The 19,522-nt window shown below is 36.5% G+C and overlaps 1 protein-coding gene across 9 annotated transcripts in view; it reads left to right on the forward strand.

Moving 5' to 3' along the window:
* The window catches only part of LOC123707002 (PDZ and LIM domain protein Zasp), a 47,620-nt gene that overhangs the window by 17,132 nt on the left and 10,966 nt on the right, over positions 1-19,522 (forward strand). For 8 of the 9 annotated variants that reach the window (XM_045656733.1, XM_045656739.1, XM_045656736.1 and 5 more), the window contains exons 3-9: positions 13,671-13,822; positions 15,789-15,963; positions 16,678-16,808; positions 16,918-17,009; positions 17,509-17,842; positions 18,343-18,531; positions 19,356-19,446. In XM_045656733.1, the coding sequence (XP_045512689.1) occupies positions 13,671-13,822; positions 15,789-15,963; positions 16,678-16,808; positions 16,918-17,009; positions 17,509-17,842; positions 18,343-18,531; positions 19,356-19,446 (1,164 nt within the window). Of the gene's footprint in view, positions 1-13,670; positions 13,823-15,788; positions 15,964-16,677; positions 16,809-16,917; positions 17,010-17,175; positions 17,318-17,508; positions 17,843-18,342; positions 18,532-19,355; positions 19,447-19,522 lie in introns of all 9 variants that reach the window. The other variant, XM_045656737.1, reaches the window with a different exon arrangement.

A 19,522-nucleotide genomic window follows, 5' to 3' on the forward strand; every position in this document is an offset into this window, starting at 1 on the left:
AATATTAACGACCCGTTACGCGCGATAGCAAACAATTGTTTTTTGTTTGTTAAAGACAAACGGTTGTTTTACATTTGTCACGTTTTATCAATTTCCAGTTAGTATTTAAGTGGGTGATTAGTTATAAGGAGCTTTTACCTCTTATTAACTGTTAAATGACCTCGATACCACCATCACATTATTCAATATTAGTAATTTAAATTGGAACATTCATTCTTTTTTAAATCCACTAAGACACAAAAGACGACGAAATTTAAACCTCCTTGGTACTGGTCACATATTTCTGTATTTGTTTTCTTTATAACCTTCCTTAATAGGCTTTAAGCCTAGATCAGCCTTGTGAACACACTTCATTATTTCAGGATGTTTTGGCCGTATGTGTATTAAATAGAAAAAATATTGATAAACAAAAAACAAACACTTAGTTCCTTAGGCATTCTTTCGTATTAAAAGTAAAGCTTTACGCCCAAACGCGTCAAACACGTAGTTTTCCATACTAATTTTTAAACATATAAACCAAAAAGAACATCAGTTACATAAGAAATACAAAAGGGAATAATTTAGTAGAGTCCTTCAAGAAAAGAGCGTACCAATTCTTAAAAGGCAACGAGTGAGCCTTCTGGGAATGTGAATGCTATGTATTTCACTTAACAGGAGAGCCTCCATTCGCCCCCTTTTATATGAAAAAAAAATTAAACTTAAAAGTGTAATATTTATACTTTTTAATTATTTGTAACATATACCGTAGATATCCTTATGATGTTAACTTTTATAAATAAATAAAATAAATCAATGGCGCTAAAACCTTTTTAGGTCGGGGCCGGATTTCTGTATCTGTTTCATGATCATATTTTAATCGAATAGGCAAGTAGGTGATCAGCCTTCTATGTCTGACGCACGCTGACTTTTTGGATCTAAGGCAAGCCGGTCTCCTCACAATGTTTACCTTCACCGTTCGAGCTAATGTTAAATGCGCACAAAGAAAGAAAATCCATTGGTGCACAGCCGGGGATCGAACCTACGACCTCAGGGATTAGAGTCACACGCTGAAGCCACTAGGCCAGCGTGTGACAGCCACAACTTTAAGAAATAAATACTATTACATTTGGAATACATCACATTATTTGCCTCCGAACCTAGATAATAATTAACTTAGGTAGACGTGACAGACATTAATAAATCGTAGTCCAATTAAATTCATATTGCTCGGTCAGCTAATAAATTGTTTATCGTCTATCTTATTTCATTAGTAACGGCCTATTTGGCTCATGGCAACTAGATCTTACTTGTTTGTATACGACGGTTATTAAGATAAATATTTGCGTGTTCATAGCATAGGTGTAATATAAATCAATGTACTCGCCTATACGTGTTGTAATATTTTATGATCTCTACAGAGATGTGCCAAATGGCTTTGGCTGGAAGTCGTAATATTAATCCCTAAATCCTTTCGTATATTGTGTACCTTTTTATATATTATGTATTCCATCTTTGGCTATATCATTAGTATAATTTCGCTACACGTTCCTTGAATCCGAAACCGTTGGATATTTCTATGTACCCAATAAAAAACTCGAATGAAAGACGAATTATTGAAAAGTTTAACGATGTATTTGGCCATGTTTGTTGTACGGACCTGGGCATTGACAGAACAACTGGGAAATAGAATAATTTTTCATAACACTATGGAAAGAAGTACAACAAGAGTAAAAAGTAAAGACAAAATTAAGCGATATTAAAAAACAAGATTTAAACAGTGAGAATCTAAAGTGGAGATGGATGGGATGGTTGAGAGAAAACAAGCAATCGAACAGAATCGGTACGGAGTGGTACAATGGGAAACGTAAGAGAGGAAGAAAAGAAGATGAGAGGACGGTACGAACTGCCAAAGATGAAATACATAATATATTCAAACATTTACGAACCGTATGTGCAATGTGCTCGTGATGCAGGATTTTTGCCGCGCACCACTGCTATGTGGAACCAGCTGCCCACTGAAGTATTTCCGAACCAATTCGACTTAGGGTCCTTCAAGAAAAGAGCGTACCAATTATTAAAAGGCCGGCAACGCACTCGCGATCCTTCTGGCATTGAGAGTGACCATTTTCCCCGTTTTAAAAAAAAAGGTGATTTAGCGCTATTCATAATACTCTTTAACCATATTCCGCGATAGCTTAGATATTAGGGACTAAATTTTATATTACTTTAGAAACATTAAATTTATTTAGAATGTAAGCAGCCGTAAATTATTATTATTTTATTTAAATGATAAAAAAAAGTTTTGGGCACTTCTCACTAAACTAATGCGTGACTAACTGAGTTAGGTTAACGGAACAATAGCTTTATAAACCAATGTAAATGATAAATAAGTTCATGAGAATGAAAATAAATTACTTTCTTATCACGATCTGTCTTCCCACACCCACGATTATGAGGATTCAGAAAAATGTATTACCATAATACACGAATAGTGATTTATAGATGTGATGTATTGATTTAATAGTGTAAATAAGAGTATTAGCATATATTTTAAAAGCGATTCGGAGTTTTTGTAACATTATGAGTAGTGAGTTTGCGTGCGACAACTGAGCGTGTTTTAAGGCAGTTTTTGGCGCCACTATGTGGAACCAGCTGCTCATTGGTATTTCCGAATTCAAGAAAAAAGCCAGCAACACACTCGCGATCCGCCCCATTTGCCCCTTGTTCTTTAAAAAATTTCGTGTCATAAAATCGAATACTATCTATTAGAAAAGTAACGCGTGGCAAAGCCCTCTGGTATTGAAATTGTCCATGGGCGGCGGTATCACTTTACATCTGGTGAGCCTCCTGCCCGTTTGCAGGTTCCCAGGTGTTCTATAAAAAAAATTTTTTTTCAATCAATTTCAATTTAAATAAAAATATATAAAAAATGTCCCGGACACCGGTAGACATAGTGGCCAGATGTTATCATTAGTACCATTTATAAATCAAACATATAACGTTTACAGCTTATCGGGACCTAATTCTTAGAAATCACAAATCATTTATGTCGATCGCAATGTTAAGAATGTTTGAATCGTCATGATGAGCACAAACGGTACTTAAAAACATTTCGCTTAACCTGTGATCGTTATGAACTTCGTACATATGTGTTGTATTTTATTTATTATATGCAAGTGTGGTATCTCGGACACGCGAACATATTATCAAAACATTATAAAACATTAAGAAATGAACCTTAGTTTAAGTTATTCACTAGTATTTGAAAATTAAGTAAATATATTATTAGCCATAATTTTTGTAAAGATTCATGCATTTCGCACTCTCTTGTGAACTGTATTGTAAGAAAAAAAATAACACGCACAGAAGACAACAAAGCTGAAATAGGTTTTTTTATGTAATAGGAATAGAAGGCTCGCAAGTGCGTTGCCGGCTTTTCAAGAAATGGTACGGTCTTTTCTTGAAGGACCCTAAGTCAAATTGGTTCAGAAATACTTCAGTGGGCAGCTGGTGGTTACATAGCGGCAAAACTTTTATCTTTTTTAGAATTTATCTATATTTTTTCCTTTCGTTTGTATTTGAACATTTTTGTATATCTTTAGCTTTATATTATCTGGAGGATTACGAAATAGATATGACATATTTTACCTTAAATAAAAAAATTGAATCGTGTCACGCACTTAAGGTTGATCAAGGTCTTGCCTTATGTAAATACTAATTTTAATTATAATTATTTTTGAAGTTAGTTATCAAAAATCAAAGGTTCCATTGTGTGCCTTTGGGCAACTAGTATTATCCAGATGGTTTAATTCTAGACTTTCCTACTAATTATCTCTGCTTCCGTACAATTTTAAATATTTTGTTTATGGGTCATCGCCCTCCTAATTCCCGGATCTGCTAATCAATGCAAAAACGCTTTGTTAGCTAAAAGGCTAAATGGAACATTGGTGTCTGATGTATTGTTCAGATAAATATACGTGGGCGATGGCAAAAAATTGCGAAAGATTTAATCCTGCGTAAACATCATATCAATTAATCGATCAGATTCGATTGATTTTAAAGATTTTATTGTTTTAGTGATTTTTACAGAGGCATTTATGATTTAGTTTCCTCTTTGTTGTCTGCATCTTGTACAGGCCTTCCTACGTAACATTTTGGTCTTAGGTCAGCATAATATAACTTATTAGCCGTAATTATTGTATAGAAATTGTAATTACACTATTTTGTGGACTTTACTTAGAAGATAAAAAGGTTGGGAAAAATGGCTAAGATTAGGAAACTTCTTTGCAATTAGTAGTAGTTCTTTGCAAATATTACAAGTAATACGTAAGACTTGTGTTTTCTGAATATTTTTACGCGCAAAAGTATATAATTTTGCGCGTACAAATATTTCCTGTACTTTTAATTCGGATAATGGAATAACCCGTGATTACACATTATCAATATGTTTATATTTACATAATATCATTTAAATACATACAAGTGATAAAGCACGAATATTATAACAATGACGCATAGACAATCTTGTACACACTTAAATTAGGAAGTGTGTAATTGATAAAGAACGTAATAAATAAGTTTCATAAAAGTATTATGCGAAAATCATACGCACAAATTTCGGCTGGAGCTGGAGACCATAAATATCCACCAACTCCACCAACACGAGAATGTCGAGGCTATTCAACTCCTTGACACTACGGGCCTAGTGAGAAGACTGAAAGGAATTGGTTTGGCCATTTGAATTAGTGTTAGTGAACGTTAGTATTATGAGCTAAACAAAAAATAAAATCAATGGCGCTACAACCTTTTTAGGTCTGGGCCTCAGATTTCTGTATCTGATCATTTGTTAATCGAATAGGCAAGTAGATGATAGGCCTTCTGTGCCTGACGCACACCGTCAACTTTTTGGGTCTAAGGCAAGCCGATTTCTTCACGAATTTTTCCTTCACCGTTCGAGCTAATGTTAAATGCGCACTTAGAAAGGAAATCCATTGGTGCATAGTCGGGGATCGAACCTACAACCTCAGGGATGAGAGTCGCATGCTGAAGCCAATAGGCCAACACAGCTCTATGCTAAACAATGAGTGAAAAAATAGAACACAAGAACATAATATTGTTACGAGCTAGGGGATCGGATAGAAAATGCCGTAGATTTCTTCAAGGGTTTATTTCTTGAAAAATCAATGAGGAATTTATGAGCACAAATTAATTGCAGAAATGCACTTATAACACACAAAAACACAGTCACTAATCACTTCACTTATGCACACTTCACACAGTACTTTATCACTTGTATTCACTTTATCGCTTCGGTGTTTCTCTCTTGTTATCGCATTCCAAACTAAAGGCGACTAGTCGCGTTTCGGCTCGCTTATATATCCCTGGGAATAATTCTAAATAATATTCGAGAACTTTCTAGGCGGGCTTGCTACTGAGTAGCGATTGCACAATTCTAAAACGTCCGCACTCTTTGTCTCTTTCGCACGTTGCTCCGTCCTTGTCGTACGGCGTTCTAGAGTGCTCAGTCTAGTTTCGAGAAAGTTCTGATCTTCTCTCTCTCTCTCTCTCTCGTATCATTTCGTCCTTGTCTCACACCTAGAAAGTTCGGTCTAGAATATTCCTTCATCAAAGGGGTATACCTAGGCCTGAAAACGCCTAAAAACGGGTCTCCTGAAAACTGCACCAATCGACTACACATGTTCTGAAACTGACTGAAAAAAGGTTTCAGCTTCCTGAAAACTAGGGTAACATTATGAAAATTACAATTTTCTAATATGTGATTGACCCTCTCCTGAAACGGTCAGAAATCATATTACAGCCTGCTGAAAAGTTCTCTAACTAGTGGAAAAATCTAGAAACATGCAGTCTACCCGTCTTCGTAACAATATCTTCCATTTAATAGAGAATAAAAGTAAGTATTAATGGACACTTTCTTGAGTTAAAAATCCTTTTAAGTAAATTAGGTGATACTTAAATTACATATTAGTCTTACGTTATGTTAGATCGTAATGTTTCATGATGTCTTAGTGAAGACATATCTACAAAAAATTTAAAAAGTCGGCTAGCGGGCTTTAATTAATGAATGAAACATTTTTGTCCACGTATTCGTTGTTTTATTTCTTACAATCTCATAATAAAGAACATTATTTTATCTCTTAAGTCTGTGAACATGTTTTTGGTGAATATTTTACTCAATTTTTATTCCGCTCCATAGACGGCTATATCTTACCTAATAAGGTAGATATGAAGTTCATACATGGCGTATTGTGTTATTAATACTGTAGATGTAATCATTTTCACTTAAAAGGAGAAACAGTTACTATGTATGTATAGTAAATCGCATAGTTAAAAATTTGTCCATTTCTGTACTATAAAGAAAAACACACACACAACAATACATACGATTAAAATATTTACAAAAGGACTATTTCTTGTCAGTATCACTGCTCGTTGGTGACTTACGAAAATTGTATTTTACGTGATTTAACTTGCTTGGACAAAATCAAGGTTCAAGCAGCGGTTTATAAGGTATCTCCTAGACAGATGTGCCAATGCCACTTAACATCAGGTGGGATTGTGGCCTAACGTCTGTCCAGCTCTGTATAACTTCGAAAGTTTTAATATTATTTTCTGAAACAATAACGACCAAATAAGGTAACTAAATACACACTATAATTTACGTTGAATAAGGTAACAGACCGGAAGTCAGGGATTTAAAAGGTTAAAGGAAAAACCCACTGTGTACAGTAATTACTAATTACCATTCATGTATAAACGAATTGTGGATTATTGTTATATTGTTTCTGTCTAATAGTTCTATTTAGGTACATTTTGAAACATATTTAAATAATCATTATATTTGCCGTATTCTACCTACTAATAATATTAATTAAAATGTATAAATAGAAAATTTAATTTAAAAAGTTGGATCACTGTGGCAGTGTACCTATCGGCAGCTCATATTCGCTGTATTGCGATAAATATCCGTTGAGCGAGAAAAGCACCTTAAATCTTTAATTAGCGCCTATTTCTATATTAACTTTTATTTATTTATTTGCATTAGCTATAAATAAACACAAAGCGCGAAAAATACGCAAATTCTAATGGTTTGATATGTTAGTTTTTTTTAATAACGAGGCAAACGTGCTGCAGGATCATCTGATGTTGAGCAATTAAAGAGAAAAATAATAACGATTTTTCTTACAAGTAAATTTACAAAACTAGACTTTATATGAATTAAAATCTAGCCTATACGATAATTATGGTTTATAAGTAATATTATGTTGGCTTTATTTTCTACAATAACAGTTTCAGTGTTCTGTTTTGACACCATGCTCGTGTGTCCGAGATGTACTTGCACTTTTATTCACTACACTAGTTTAACTAGCTCAAAAGGTCTACTCTTAGGCGTCTTGTTCCTGTTGTAGCAAGAAGTTAGTAAGTAACGTCGTGAATAGTTGACGTATACATAATACACAGAGTTCATTTAATTACTTAAGTTATATATTAAATTAAGTTCTAACGGATTAATTGGCTTGCGCTGTAGATCTATTATTTGCATGAGATGTGTGCCGCCATGGGAGGTCTGTAATGACTAGCTGAGACACTTTTTATACGAACGACATTATTTAAGTACTACCAATATAAAGTACTCAAATCGGACATGTCTTATAGACAGAGAACCCAGATCATATTATGTACTCCAATTCCCATAGCTCAATAGACGATCAGCACGACCGGAGTATCGTGGCTCCAGGTCAGATTAGAACCAATTTGACTTGGGTCTTTCAAGAAGAGAGCCTACCAATTCTAAAAAGGCCGGCAACACATTCACGAGCCCTCTGGTTTTTTGCCACCTGTTCTATAACATCGAGATATTGTTAAAAATAATTATTTGTATTGGGCAATACTTTATCTAGTACAGTCCCTAGAAAAATACTCGATAGATTGAATAAAATCAAATAATACAAAACCTCCGTAATTTGAAGTTAAGGAATAATATCTTGCTCGCCTGTTGGCGATAATTTAGTGTCGATGTTGATGTTCGATGACATCATGACAACGATAGACTGAATTCACTGACTTAAAAACAGACTTACGTACGTTCTTTTCGAAATATAAAGTTGTGAATAATTTTATTTTATCGTTATACATAATACTATATCGTTCCATTGATGAATGATAGTGAATAAAACATAGACAAAATAGAGAACACTTACTACAAGAAAAACAACTAAGGTAACAGATGTTACAATAGAAATAAATAAACTAAACATACATGGCAAGTGGGACAAACAAATGGATCAAATAAACTGGTGCCAATGAACGAAAAAGACGAAGACAACTGAGAAGGTGGATAGACCAAGTTAAAGAAATAGCATTTGGTACATAGCAGAGAGGAATGGCAGGATTTGGAGGAGGCCTGTCTTAAAGGGCATACATATACCTAAAAGAAGACTGAAATAGAAACGTGTTTAAATAAAAGAGTATCCTAACCTATAAATTTAAAGGCAATTATTATTATTATTTCATTTTGATCAACAACAACATTGACGCCAACTTCGTCCAATTCATAAAGTGCAACAACGAATGACGAACAACGTAACCTTACTGAACTCACAACCCGGTGGCAAGAGGAAACCCGGTAGACCGAAGCTGCGTTGGTGGGATGGAGTTGTGAAGGACCTCGAAACATGGATAGATTGCGATGGCGAAGTGTACTTGAGGAGGCTAAGGCCCACGAGGGGCTGTATAACTATTGATGATGATGATGATTATTTATTTGTGTCCCCCCAGCCCTCGTATTTAGACGCTTGTTATTTTGAACTCTTGGTAATGAGCTTTATATCTGGTATCTTGAGTTTCAAGTTATCGACGGTAGGCTCTATATTCATTAATAACGGTCGAACATTAACGATCGACTCTTTAATAAAAGTTACGGGTTACTTAAGCTGCATTACAGATTTTAAAGTTAAAAAGGTTTCTTGAATAAAATTAAAATTATTTAGTAGACTCGATATTTAGATTAATTATAATAGGCGACTTAATACGGCAGATTGTGTTAAATCTATGATTTTATATTTACAATAATGCTTATACATATTTATACTTATCAATTATAATAATTATTGTTTAACGACAATGGTGTCATCGCGTGACAGTTAGTAATTGTTTTTGAATAATTATAACTAACACGATTCGTTGGGAGAAATGAAAAACTTATGAAGCTGAACTGAAAGTATTCTTGTGACCCTGATACTATGCGATTCTCATCCATGAGGTCGTATTTCTTTCTTTTTCGAGCGTTAAATGCGAGCATAGACACAAAGTCCATTGGTAAACAGTTGCACGCTAAAACTGCGTGAAAATAAATAATGCGTTGTAAATTTTAGGGTAAATAAAAACCCCCATTAAACGGTCCAGATAGGTTTATTCCCAGAAAGTTAAAAAAAAGTTAAGCGCATACTCTTAATTATGGTCTAAATGTTCAAATATTTTAAAGTATAAAATATTGTACTGTAAAAGTTACAGAAGAATTTACATTACCAAGAACTTTAACGCCAGTAACTTTACAATTTAAATTCCATCAGAACCTGTCTATAGAACAGCTGTTTAATTTTGTAAGAAAAATGACGCGTGCGCAGACGCTATTAAAAGTAAACAATAAAAATATAAGTGACCTCGCCCGACGGGACTGCATTAATCTCCAGTTCTTGTATTTCTACCTTATACGGCCTGCGCGTGCGCTAAGGGCATTGCCATAGAATAACATATGAAATATAACCCAAGATCAAACTAAAAAGGTCTGCAAGGACAAACAAATAATTTTAGCCATGAAATAACAAGATTTATTACATTGGTTCGTCTAATGTCTTTAAACGGTTTCTTCAAATGACATTGAAGTATTTTGGCCTTTTAAACAGGTAGAGTGTGTATGTACTTTTCAAAAGTCCTTTAACCCCTAGATTCACAGTGAGTCTCTATCGCGTTCAGTCTTGGTGCTCTTATTTCATCTCGCTCCAAGTCGGCTTACGGCTTTCTTTGCCTCATCTGCAACTGTACGGCGTCAGGTTTGCCTAGGCTACACTTCCGCTTATCTTGCGGGTTCCCATCAATAGCCGGGTTGGGGATATAATTGAAATATAGTTGGATTGTATATAACACGCGGAAATCGGAAGGATTCGGAGTCACAAAAATAGATGTAGAAAAGTGTATTTATAGGGATCATAACATATATATAATGGGCATGTATATGCTATGTTTATAGAACACATTGATCCTTTGGTGATGTCATATAGGTGTATATTTCTATGAAAAGTTAAAATAAAATAAAGCTGTAAAATACAAAGCAAGGACAAACTTATTGAAAGCATTTAAATCTGTTATTAATTGTACGAAGCGTAAACGTTATCAAGATCACGACTCGTGTGAGTCATCGAAGAATCTGTTCGCTCGCCTAGGTCATTTCAATGATTTTTAACCTGAGAAACATGACCAAAATGTAATTAAATTCTCTCAAACATGTTAGTAACTGTATGAATGCTTTAAGATTTAGCTGGAGTCCATGTAAATATATGCGGAAATTTCGTACCAGCCGTAGTTTTTGCAGCAAAATGTATGCAGCTGGGAATCTATTTATATACTCAAAAATCAATGTCGTGGTCAAATCAGGCGTGAACTCCGATAAGAGACAATTTCCACTTCATCATCATTTTTTTATATATACATGTGTCTTTACTACGACATCATGGAACATTACGATATAGCCTAACTTAAGACTAATAAGTAATTTAAGTCTAACCTAATTTACTAAAAAGGATTGTTATCATAAGTGTCCAATAACACTACTTATAGTCTCTATTAAAGGGAAGACACTCTGATCTTGTGTTAAATTTTTTTTATTCACTGTTTAGCACTTAATATTAAAGTACACTTACACTAATTCACTACTTCAAATGGTTTTGTCCTTTTCAATCTTCTCACTAGGCCCGTGGTGTTAAGGAGTTGAATAGCCTCAACATTCACGTGATGGTGGAGCCTATGTTCGTGTGCTCCAGCAGTCTATCATCATTTAAGTTTATATTATTTAAAAATGTTTTGCAAGGCTTAATAAATTATATCAAAGGATTTGTGTTAACATGAACAAGAGAGGGAATGGCAAGCTAGTGAAATATAAGGTTTTTTATTATCAAAATTACCTTTAACTTTATCGTAATCATTATAAAGATTATAAATTTAAGTGACTTAAGACACGTTTATTAATAAGTTATGTGGACAATAAGAAAAAGCTGGTCAACGCAATGACCTCAATTGGGGAGGGGAAAGAATAAAAGTATGACGCGTATGCCTTTAACTTGAGTTCGCCATTTTGTGTTCGTTTCGTTGTGTTCTGTGATAGTAAATAAAAAAGTGAGAGTGTCCCAAAACCCGTTTAATGCGAAGCCTTAAGGTTTAAGTGCTTAATTCTTATTAGGTTTGCGTTTTAATTGTCCGTGTAATTTTATACTTATTCGTTTAGGAAACAGGTGTTGTTTGCTAATAAGAATTTCGCAGTTGAAGTCCCTTCTGTAAGTAAATTGTACATAAACAGTTGTGTCTAGTATACATATATTTCTATAAATTCACGACGTTCACCGTTTAAGAACTTCAGGCAATTGTTACTAGGTACCCAATATGCAAATGCTGAGAATTTATGTTAATATATATTTTATATGCAAATATTTCCTGTTTTTTTTTTTTAGTTTTTTTCATCCCAATCAATGTAAAATTCAAATGAATTTAAATTTCTGTGTTTTTTACAGTAGGTTACGGCTGCAATAAAATGTTATATTGATTTTCCACACATATGCAAACAAATATGCAGTATTTACAATATTATTAACCTACATAGTATTTCCGTGTTATCAACTGTATTCTGCGCAGAATATTACCAACTAAAGAGTTTTTAACTAAACAGATTATTGGACTGTAGTAAAAATCTTCTAGAATACATTTTCTTTAAAGATATTACAAAAATCATAAAATTTAAAGTCTGGACAAACTGTGATCGCACGTGCATTAAGCAGACGGTTAATGTGACGTCATAGTCGTTTCCTTCCGCCCCTCCCCACATTCCAGACTTCGATGCATTCCTGGCAAAAAATACTTGTTTAGCCTAGAATACAAGACCGGTCCGGTAACCTAGACTTGGGCAAAGGTTTAATTTTAAACTGATTACGCTTACCTCCGTAATATCAGGTAATATTTTTGACTGGAACACTGGTTTTATATACTGTAAACATGAAAACTTATTACGACGCATATTTCTATCTTAAACAATATTATTATTAACGTTACGTTATTAATAATGCCATATTATTTATTACAATGCCCATAGCGCTGTTTCGACTATGGAAAAGATTTTTATTATTCTCAATTCTACTTATTTATGTTCCTTTACTTATGTGAATCAAGTTTACACTTTACAGTTTGTATTGTATTGCTGAGCATTAACTAATATTTTGATAACACGAATACATAACTACAAATAAAATTAAATAAATCAGTGGAGCTACAACCTTAGGTCTGCGCCTCAGATTTCGGAATCAGTTACATGTCAATCTAATAGGCAAGTAGGTGATCAGCCTCCTGATACACATCAGGAGGCTGATCCCCTACTTCTTACTGCCGTCGACTTTTTTTGTTTAAGGCAAGCCGGTTTCTCACGATGTTGTCCTTCGCTGCTCAAGCGAATGTTAAGTGCGCACATAAAAATAAAGTCCATTGGTGCACAGCCAGGGATCGAACCTACGACCCCAGGGCTGAGAGTCATACCCTGAGGCCACTAGGCCAACACTGCCCAGTAACTAATAGCTCAATCCATTCATTCAACACTCCACCTGTATGTACAAAACTAACCAACCTTAAATTTTCTCACTAAGGGATTCTTTAAGAAATAAAATATCTTTGAATTGAAATCTAATAGTGAAGTCGCTATGTAAAAGAAAAGTCTTGTTTTCTTATAAGAATGCGGTGTTTACACATAGCTATTTCTAACGAAACCGAGGTTAGTTTTTGTGTAACCTTGATTCATCAATATTTAAGGTGTAGGTAATGATTGTATGTAGTAATAATACGGAATGTATTCTAGATATGGTTTCTACTTTCGGAAGCCGTGTCAAGACTCTTTGGGACATCTTTTTATTTCATAATTTCCACTTACGAATCCTCTTACACTTATAAATACGTCTCAAACATCGGTGATGAACACTATCAAAAATAAACCTTTTTTTTCTTTGGAAGTAAATTAAGAATTATATGTGCATACGTATGCAGAAATACTAGTAAATACCAATAACAGTTTCTCATAGGCCTGTATGCCTGCATTTTTAAATGTCAATCGTATTAACTTACATACATAATCCAGTGGCGCCACAAGCCTTTTAGTTTTAGCTTGACATCGCGTTTCTTTGTATAGACAAGTAGTTCAGTCTTCTGTCAGACTCATGTTCATCTTTGGGTCTTAGACATGTCGGTTTCCTCACGATTTCTATTTTATAGCCATTGGATACGCAAATAGAAATAAAGATTAGTGCAAAGCCGTGGTTCGATGTACGTCCTCAGGATTGATAGTCAAGAGGTTTCTATTTTATTATTGAACAACTCAACCCCCTTGCTCTTCAAAAACTTATCTAAAATCCGTCCGTTTTCAGGTGAATGGTGGCAGCGCAGCTGAAAGGGCGGGTTTGCAAGCCGGTGACGCGCTAATACGAGTGAATAATACTGAAGTGTATACGTTGCGACACCAAGAGGCGCAAGATACCATCCGGGCAGCGGGGGCTGCTCTTGAACTAACCGTGCAGCGGTAAGTGGTAGAAGTAAGAGACTCACCTGATGTTAGGGCTCGCAAGTGCGTTGCCATCCGTTTAGGAATTGGGACGCTATTTTCTGGAAGGACCATAAGTCGTACTGATTGGGTAATACTTGGGCAGCTGATTACACGTAGTGGTGATTCACGAAAAAACTTTTTCTAACAATTAATTGGACAATATATGTTTCAAATGACTATACATAAAAATAGCCTGTATTTGAATACTACATAATCAGGATTACATTAAATCCATATCGTTATGTATGACAATAGTACACGACCTCCTAATTCTAACATTTGTCTCTCATCCTCGCCATCATTTTTAAAACCTTCCCTGCTGCCCCTTTTAATCCATCTTCCCAGGTATCTGGTGGGAGGTCCTCTCTTTTTTCTCCCCACTGGGCCATTCCATATAAGGGTCTTTTTGGCCCTTCTGTCATCTTAAAGTGGGCAATATTACTGGCCAATTTCCATTTGTATGTTAAGCCAAAATTGACTATGACGGAGGAATAATAAAAACATAGAAACATACTGAAATTTAATCTGTCAATCTCAAAAGGCTATTGTGGTTTTGCCATCTTCCGTACACAAGACGTTCAGCTTCCGCCGATGCATTAATAATATTATTATTGTCATTCAAGATGCATTCAAGTTTATTTACTTCGATGTCTTATATGGTAGTCAGCCGCTTATCTACATTATGCAAGCCATTTGCGTAATGTCTTGAAAAGGCTTCGAAACAACAAATATAGAAATACAATAGGACACTTTTTTACGATTTTTAACTTAGAACTAAAGAATAAACGTGTTTTTTTAAATAGCCTTTATTTGAGTACTAAACTACACTTAGTCCATGTCGTTTAAGTTTTACTCTAGTACCTGACCTCCGACGGACTGAAGGGCTCCTCCAAATTCTTCACTTGTCTCTATTCCTCACGACAATTTTCCAATTCTGCCTCGCTATCCCTTTCATTATCGGACATCAAGGCAAAATACAAAATACCATCCGTATGACCTCGACGTCCGTCCTTCCACAACTGAGCGTTTTCTAAGGCAGTTTTTGCCACGCACCACCACTATGTGGAACCAGCTGCCCACTGAAGTATTTCCGAAGCAATTCGACTTAGGGTCCTTCAAGAAAAGAGCGTACCAATTCTTGAAAGGCCGGCAACGCACTTGCGAGCCTTCTGGCAATGTGAGGGTCCATGGCCGGCGGTATCGCTTAACATCAGGTGAGCCTCTTGCCCGTTTGCCTGCTATTACATTAAAATTCCATCTTCTCTTCTTGACCCATCTGCCATCACAAATGCGGGAAATGTGACCGGCCCATTTCTACTTTGAATCTTTTGTGTATGTTACGTCTTGTATGTTAGTACGGCTTTGTATCACACCGCTTTTATCTTCGTCTTCAAGTTTTAATCGAAAAATCGAACGCTTCATTGCCTTTGGCATCCATATGACAGACATGGAAGTATGTACGTGGCCATGACTGTTCGTTTTATACAAGGCGTGTTGGTAGGAGGAAAAAATCATGGCTTTATAACGTTAGGGAGTGGATAGTTGCGAGTGGAATGGTTACTCCATCTAGCATAGGACAAGACACGCTTCACGAGACTGACGGCAAAGCTCCAGAAATCGAGAGAAGTGAGTAACCAAAAGAAGAAGAAATATTGCTATACGGTATAAGGCGGCCGAGTCCTGCGGTTTTATCCGCATGAGTGCGGTATAGCATCCTTCGATGAACGGAATTTTTCAATTTTAATTCCTGAGATTCCACCAAACAAACTCTTAATAATATTGGTATAGATTTAGGTGATATTCTCCCTATGAAGAGGACTACTTAACGTTCATAAAATGTCCTAAAGGGACAGCCTATTTCTTGGAGTTACTTAATTTGTCATAACAATAAAAAATTTGATAAAGAAGAGAATTTTAACAACCTAAAATTAATTAATTCCAGTGGCGGTGGAACCTGGAGGCCATCAGTGACTCCCACAGGCAGTCTTCCAAGACCTGGCTCCAGGCCTCTTGGTACATCTCCGGCTCCCGTCACCAACACTTCACTGAAGGCGACACCTCAAGCGTCACGGGCGTTTGGTTCTGGCCACAACAGTGTTGCTAAACCATTTGGTTACGTAAGTATTGCATGCATTTTTCCAAATTATTATTATTATAAATTTTATTAATATAAAGAAATAGGTCCCCACAATAGGGGGAGTAACTAGATAACAAATATTCCGTAGCACATGGTACATTTTTAAAACAGTGTTTTTAAGAAATAAAAACTAGTTTTAGTGTTACAACTAATCAAACCAAGTCGAATAAGACATTTAGTATGCGTGATTGTGTGAGTGTGTGAATGGGTGTGTGTGTATGTATTTAAGAGTGTAGCTGAGACTTGTAGATACGATAGCTAAATAAGCTAGCATAATTTTTATGTAATTTGTGAGATTGTATCTGGATACTTTAATTACCTCAGACTCCATGGACTGGGAGATTTTATTATAAACAAAGAATCGTTGGCCAAACACAGTCATTAATTGAAATATTTTGTTAGTATTTTTTTCTCAGTTATACCGGAAACTTACAGGGATAAAGAAAGGCAGGCATTAAATTTATAAACTTTAGGGAACCTTTTTGTTTACAACTCTCAAATAAAGGCCGACAACGCACTTGCAAGTCTAAAATTATCAAGTATAAAAGTCTTCGGTTTTGTCTTATGTTAAAAATCTCTTATCCTAGTTGCTTCTATTTATTGCGCGAACAAAATTGGACGAAATTAATGCTATGGTCAAACACCGACTAGCTTAAGCGAAGGGAAAATTATTGGACATGTTCATAAATTCCAGATGAACGGTACGGATTCTATGAAGGGTATCGTGAACAAGCAGTACAATACGCCTGTCAACATGTACAGTGACAAGACCATCGCTGAGACGCTCTCTGCGCAAACTGAAGTTCTTGCAGGCGGAGTCCTAGGGTACGTATTCCGGGGCTATCTCAACGGCTGTTGAAGTGATTGATAGCATTTATAAATACTAAAAAAAAATCGTCTAAGATCAGTAGTACGTATTGATTTTTTATTGCAGAGTGAATTTTAAGAAGAACGAAAAAACATACGATTCTGAGAAGAGCGCAGTTTTCAAAGTGTTACAAGAGGAGCAAAATGATCCGGAACCAGGTAAATCTTTAGTCTAACTCACTTGATGTTTAAAGATTAATTATATAAAAAAAATCCTCCTAAAATCATAATTGTATGTGCCATTGGTAAATCTCATTTCCTGTTTATCTATCTACCCTCTTAATTACTTTCAAAATTGTTGATCTTGGTAATTGTCTAAATAAAGCCGAAGCGCCATCCGCTCCGACAACGCCAGTGAGCGGTCTGAGGCATGTCCCGGCGCCGGTCGCCAAACCCGAGGTACCTGTTAACACGGGAGGACTTCCCGTAGGACAGAATATCTGTGAAGATTGCGAGCGCCTCATTACGTAAGTCGAACGTCACGTTCGACACGGTTGCAAACGGCTATTTTGGCATTTCAAATCAAATTTCATTTCGATTAGGCACATCCCACCCGAATTTAACACGATCGATGGAGCGGAACTAATCCTTTCTTGCATGAAATGTCAGTCATGTAGCAGTAATGTTTAGTTAATAATGATATTGAGGGCTTCGGCAGAGCCGCCACATACTTTTTACTCGCGGGCAAGCGTGACGCGTGCCGCGGCACCGAGCGCTCGATCACTTCATTCGCATTCGCGCACCCAAAGTGCGCCCCCACCCCATCTACCAAAGCCTCAAAGTCGTCGGGTGCAATCCTTGTCCCGCGAGGGACAGTCCTCCGACCGGCTCGTGCCGGAAGCGCCTCACCGGCCAAGCATCCCGGTGGGCTGCCACCAAGTGTTACCGGACGGCCGGATCGCTCTCGGAGTGCCGGCTCACCCTCAGCCGTCGAACCACTCGCCGGTCGTCAGCGACACGCCATTTTGCTCCGACTGTGACAGCCACATCGTGTAAGATAAGCTCGAAATGCCTGATTTTGCAACCGTGTCGTAAATGTAGTAGTCTAGTTAACACGCGCATATATATGTGCACATGATAATTTTAATGTTAGCGGTATACAAATGATACTGTCGCTGAACACTGTATATTTTGATGTTACGATATGTAAACAGTATATCGTTCATGACAAGTCACAAATAACCCATTGTTCATAATAGCGCACACTATCATATCATCTACGTAATCAGTCATTTGGCATGTTGTCAATAGGTCAGCGTTGTATCTAGATTTAATTTGCCTTGTAGAATAAAGCACGTAGTACAAGAAAGCATGTCATATTCGTATACATAAGTGTCGAATTCATTAGGGTACATAACATCAAATAAACGCTAATACAATCAATCTCGACAAATAGCTCTTCAAATATCAATGAATCAATACCACGCCAAACGATAGAAAATATTCTTCTCATACATCGATAAACTCAAAGTCAAAATAACTCACTCCACAGTGGTGTATTCGTGCGCATAAAGGACAAGAACTTGCACGTCGAGTGTTTCAAATGCTCGACATGTGGATCGTCGCTAAAGAACCAGGGTTATTACAACCTGAATGGCAAACTCTACTGCGACATTCACGCCAAACTCGTGGCTCGCCAAAACCCACCAGCCCCGAACTTGGAGCCGGTTACCGTAGCACCGTAAGTATTCTAGGTTATCTCTTCTCCGAAAGGAGAAAAGATGCCGTAAGCTAGATGTCATGCTCACTTTCTAGACACATTTTAGTTATTTACTTTACGTTACTTCTTCCCTTCATAGTCGCTTACCTCAATACCAGAGATTTGTTTCATTATCGGACGTCGAGGCAGAATTTCGTCGACAAATTACGACGCCCATCTTTCCAGAACTGAACAAGGCAGTTCTCGCGGCGTATCACCACTATGTGGAACCAGTAGCTCACTGAAGTATTTCCGAACCAATCCGATCTACGGTCTTTTAAGGAAAAAGCGTACTAAAGGCTGGCAACGCACACAAGCCCTCTGGCATTGAGAGTTTCCATGGGCGGTATCACTTAGCATCAGATGAGCCTCCTGCCCGTTTGCCTCCTGTTCTATAAGTAACAATATTGCTGTGGAATATGTGGATTGCAGGAAACATTCAGTATCTCTTCAAATATATTTATTGTAATAAAGCTCTGAAAGAGGTCCATTATCGATTTTCGCTTTTAGTCGAAGAGTAATTAACCACAACAGACCAGCGGCGCTACAACCGTTTAAGTCTGGGCCTTACTGTTTCATGATCAATGTTTTCTATTGAGGTGCACAGCTAGGGATCGAACCACGACCTTCAGGAATGAGAGTCGCACGTTGAAGCCAACACGGTTCCTGCTGTCACTGAAGAGTAATTGAGAATGCAATTATGAAAATATCTTTCTAGTACAGATTTCTATGGATCACTTATGTATTAAACTACAGACTATATATAATGTAGTTTGTCGATTTTCTATATATATTTGGTTTAACAGTGGCGGACGCATCCCAACAAACCCGTACACAACGCCATTGCCTCCGCTCTCCACGGGCAACTACACCAATGGGTCTTCATCATTATTTAGCGTAAGTAACAGACAATATTTATTAATTCTTATTTATAGGTATTGTGGTTATATACGCGAACCCAAAGGCGGTCGTG

Source organism: Pieris brassicae, chromosome 3 (assembly GCF_905147105.1).
Source record: "Pieris brassicae chromosome 3, ilPieBrab1.1, whole genome shotgun sequence".
Lineage (NCBI taxonomy): Eukaryota > Metazoa > Arthropoda > Insecta > Lepidoptera > Pieridae > Pieris > Pieris brassicae.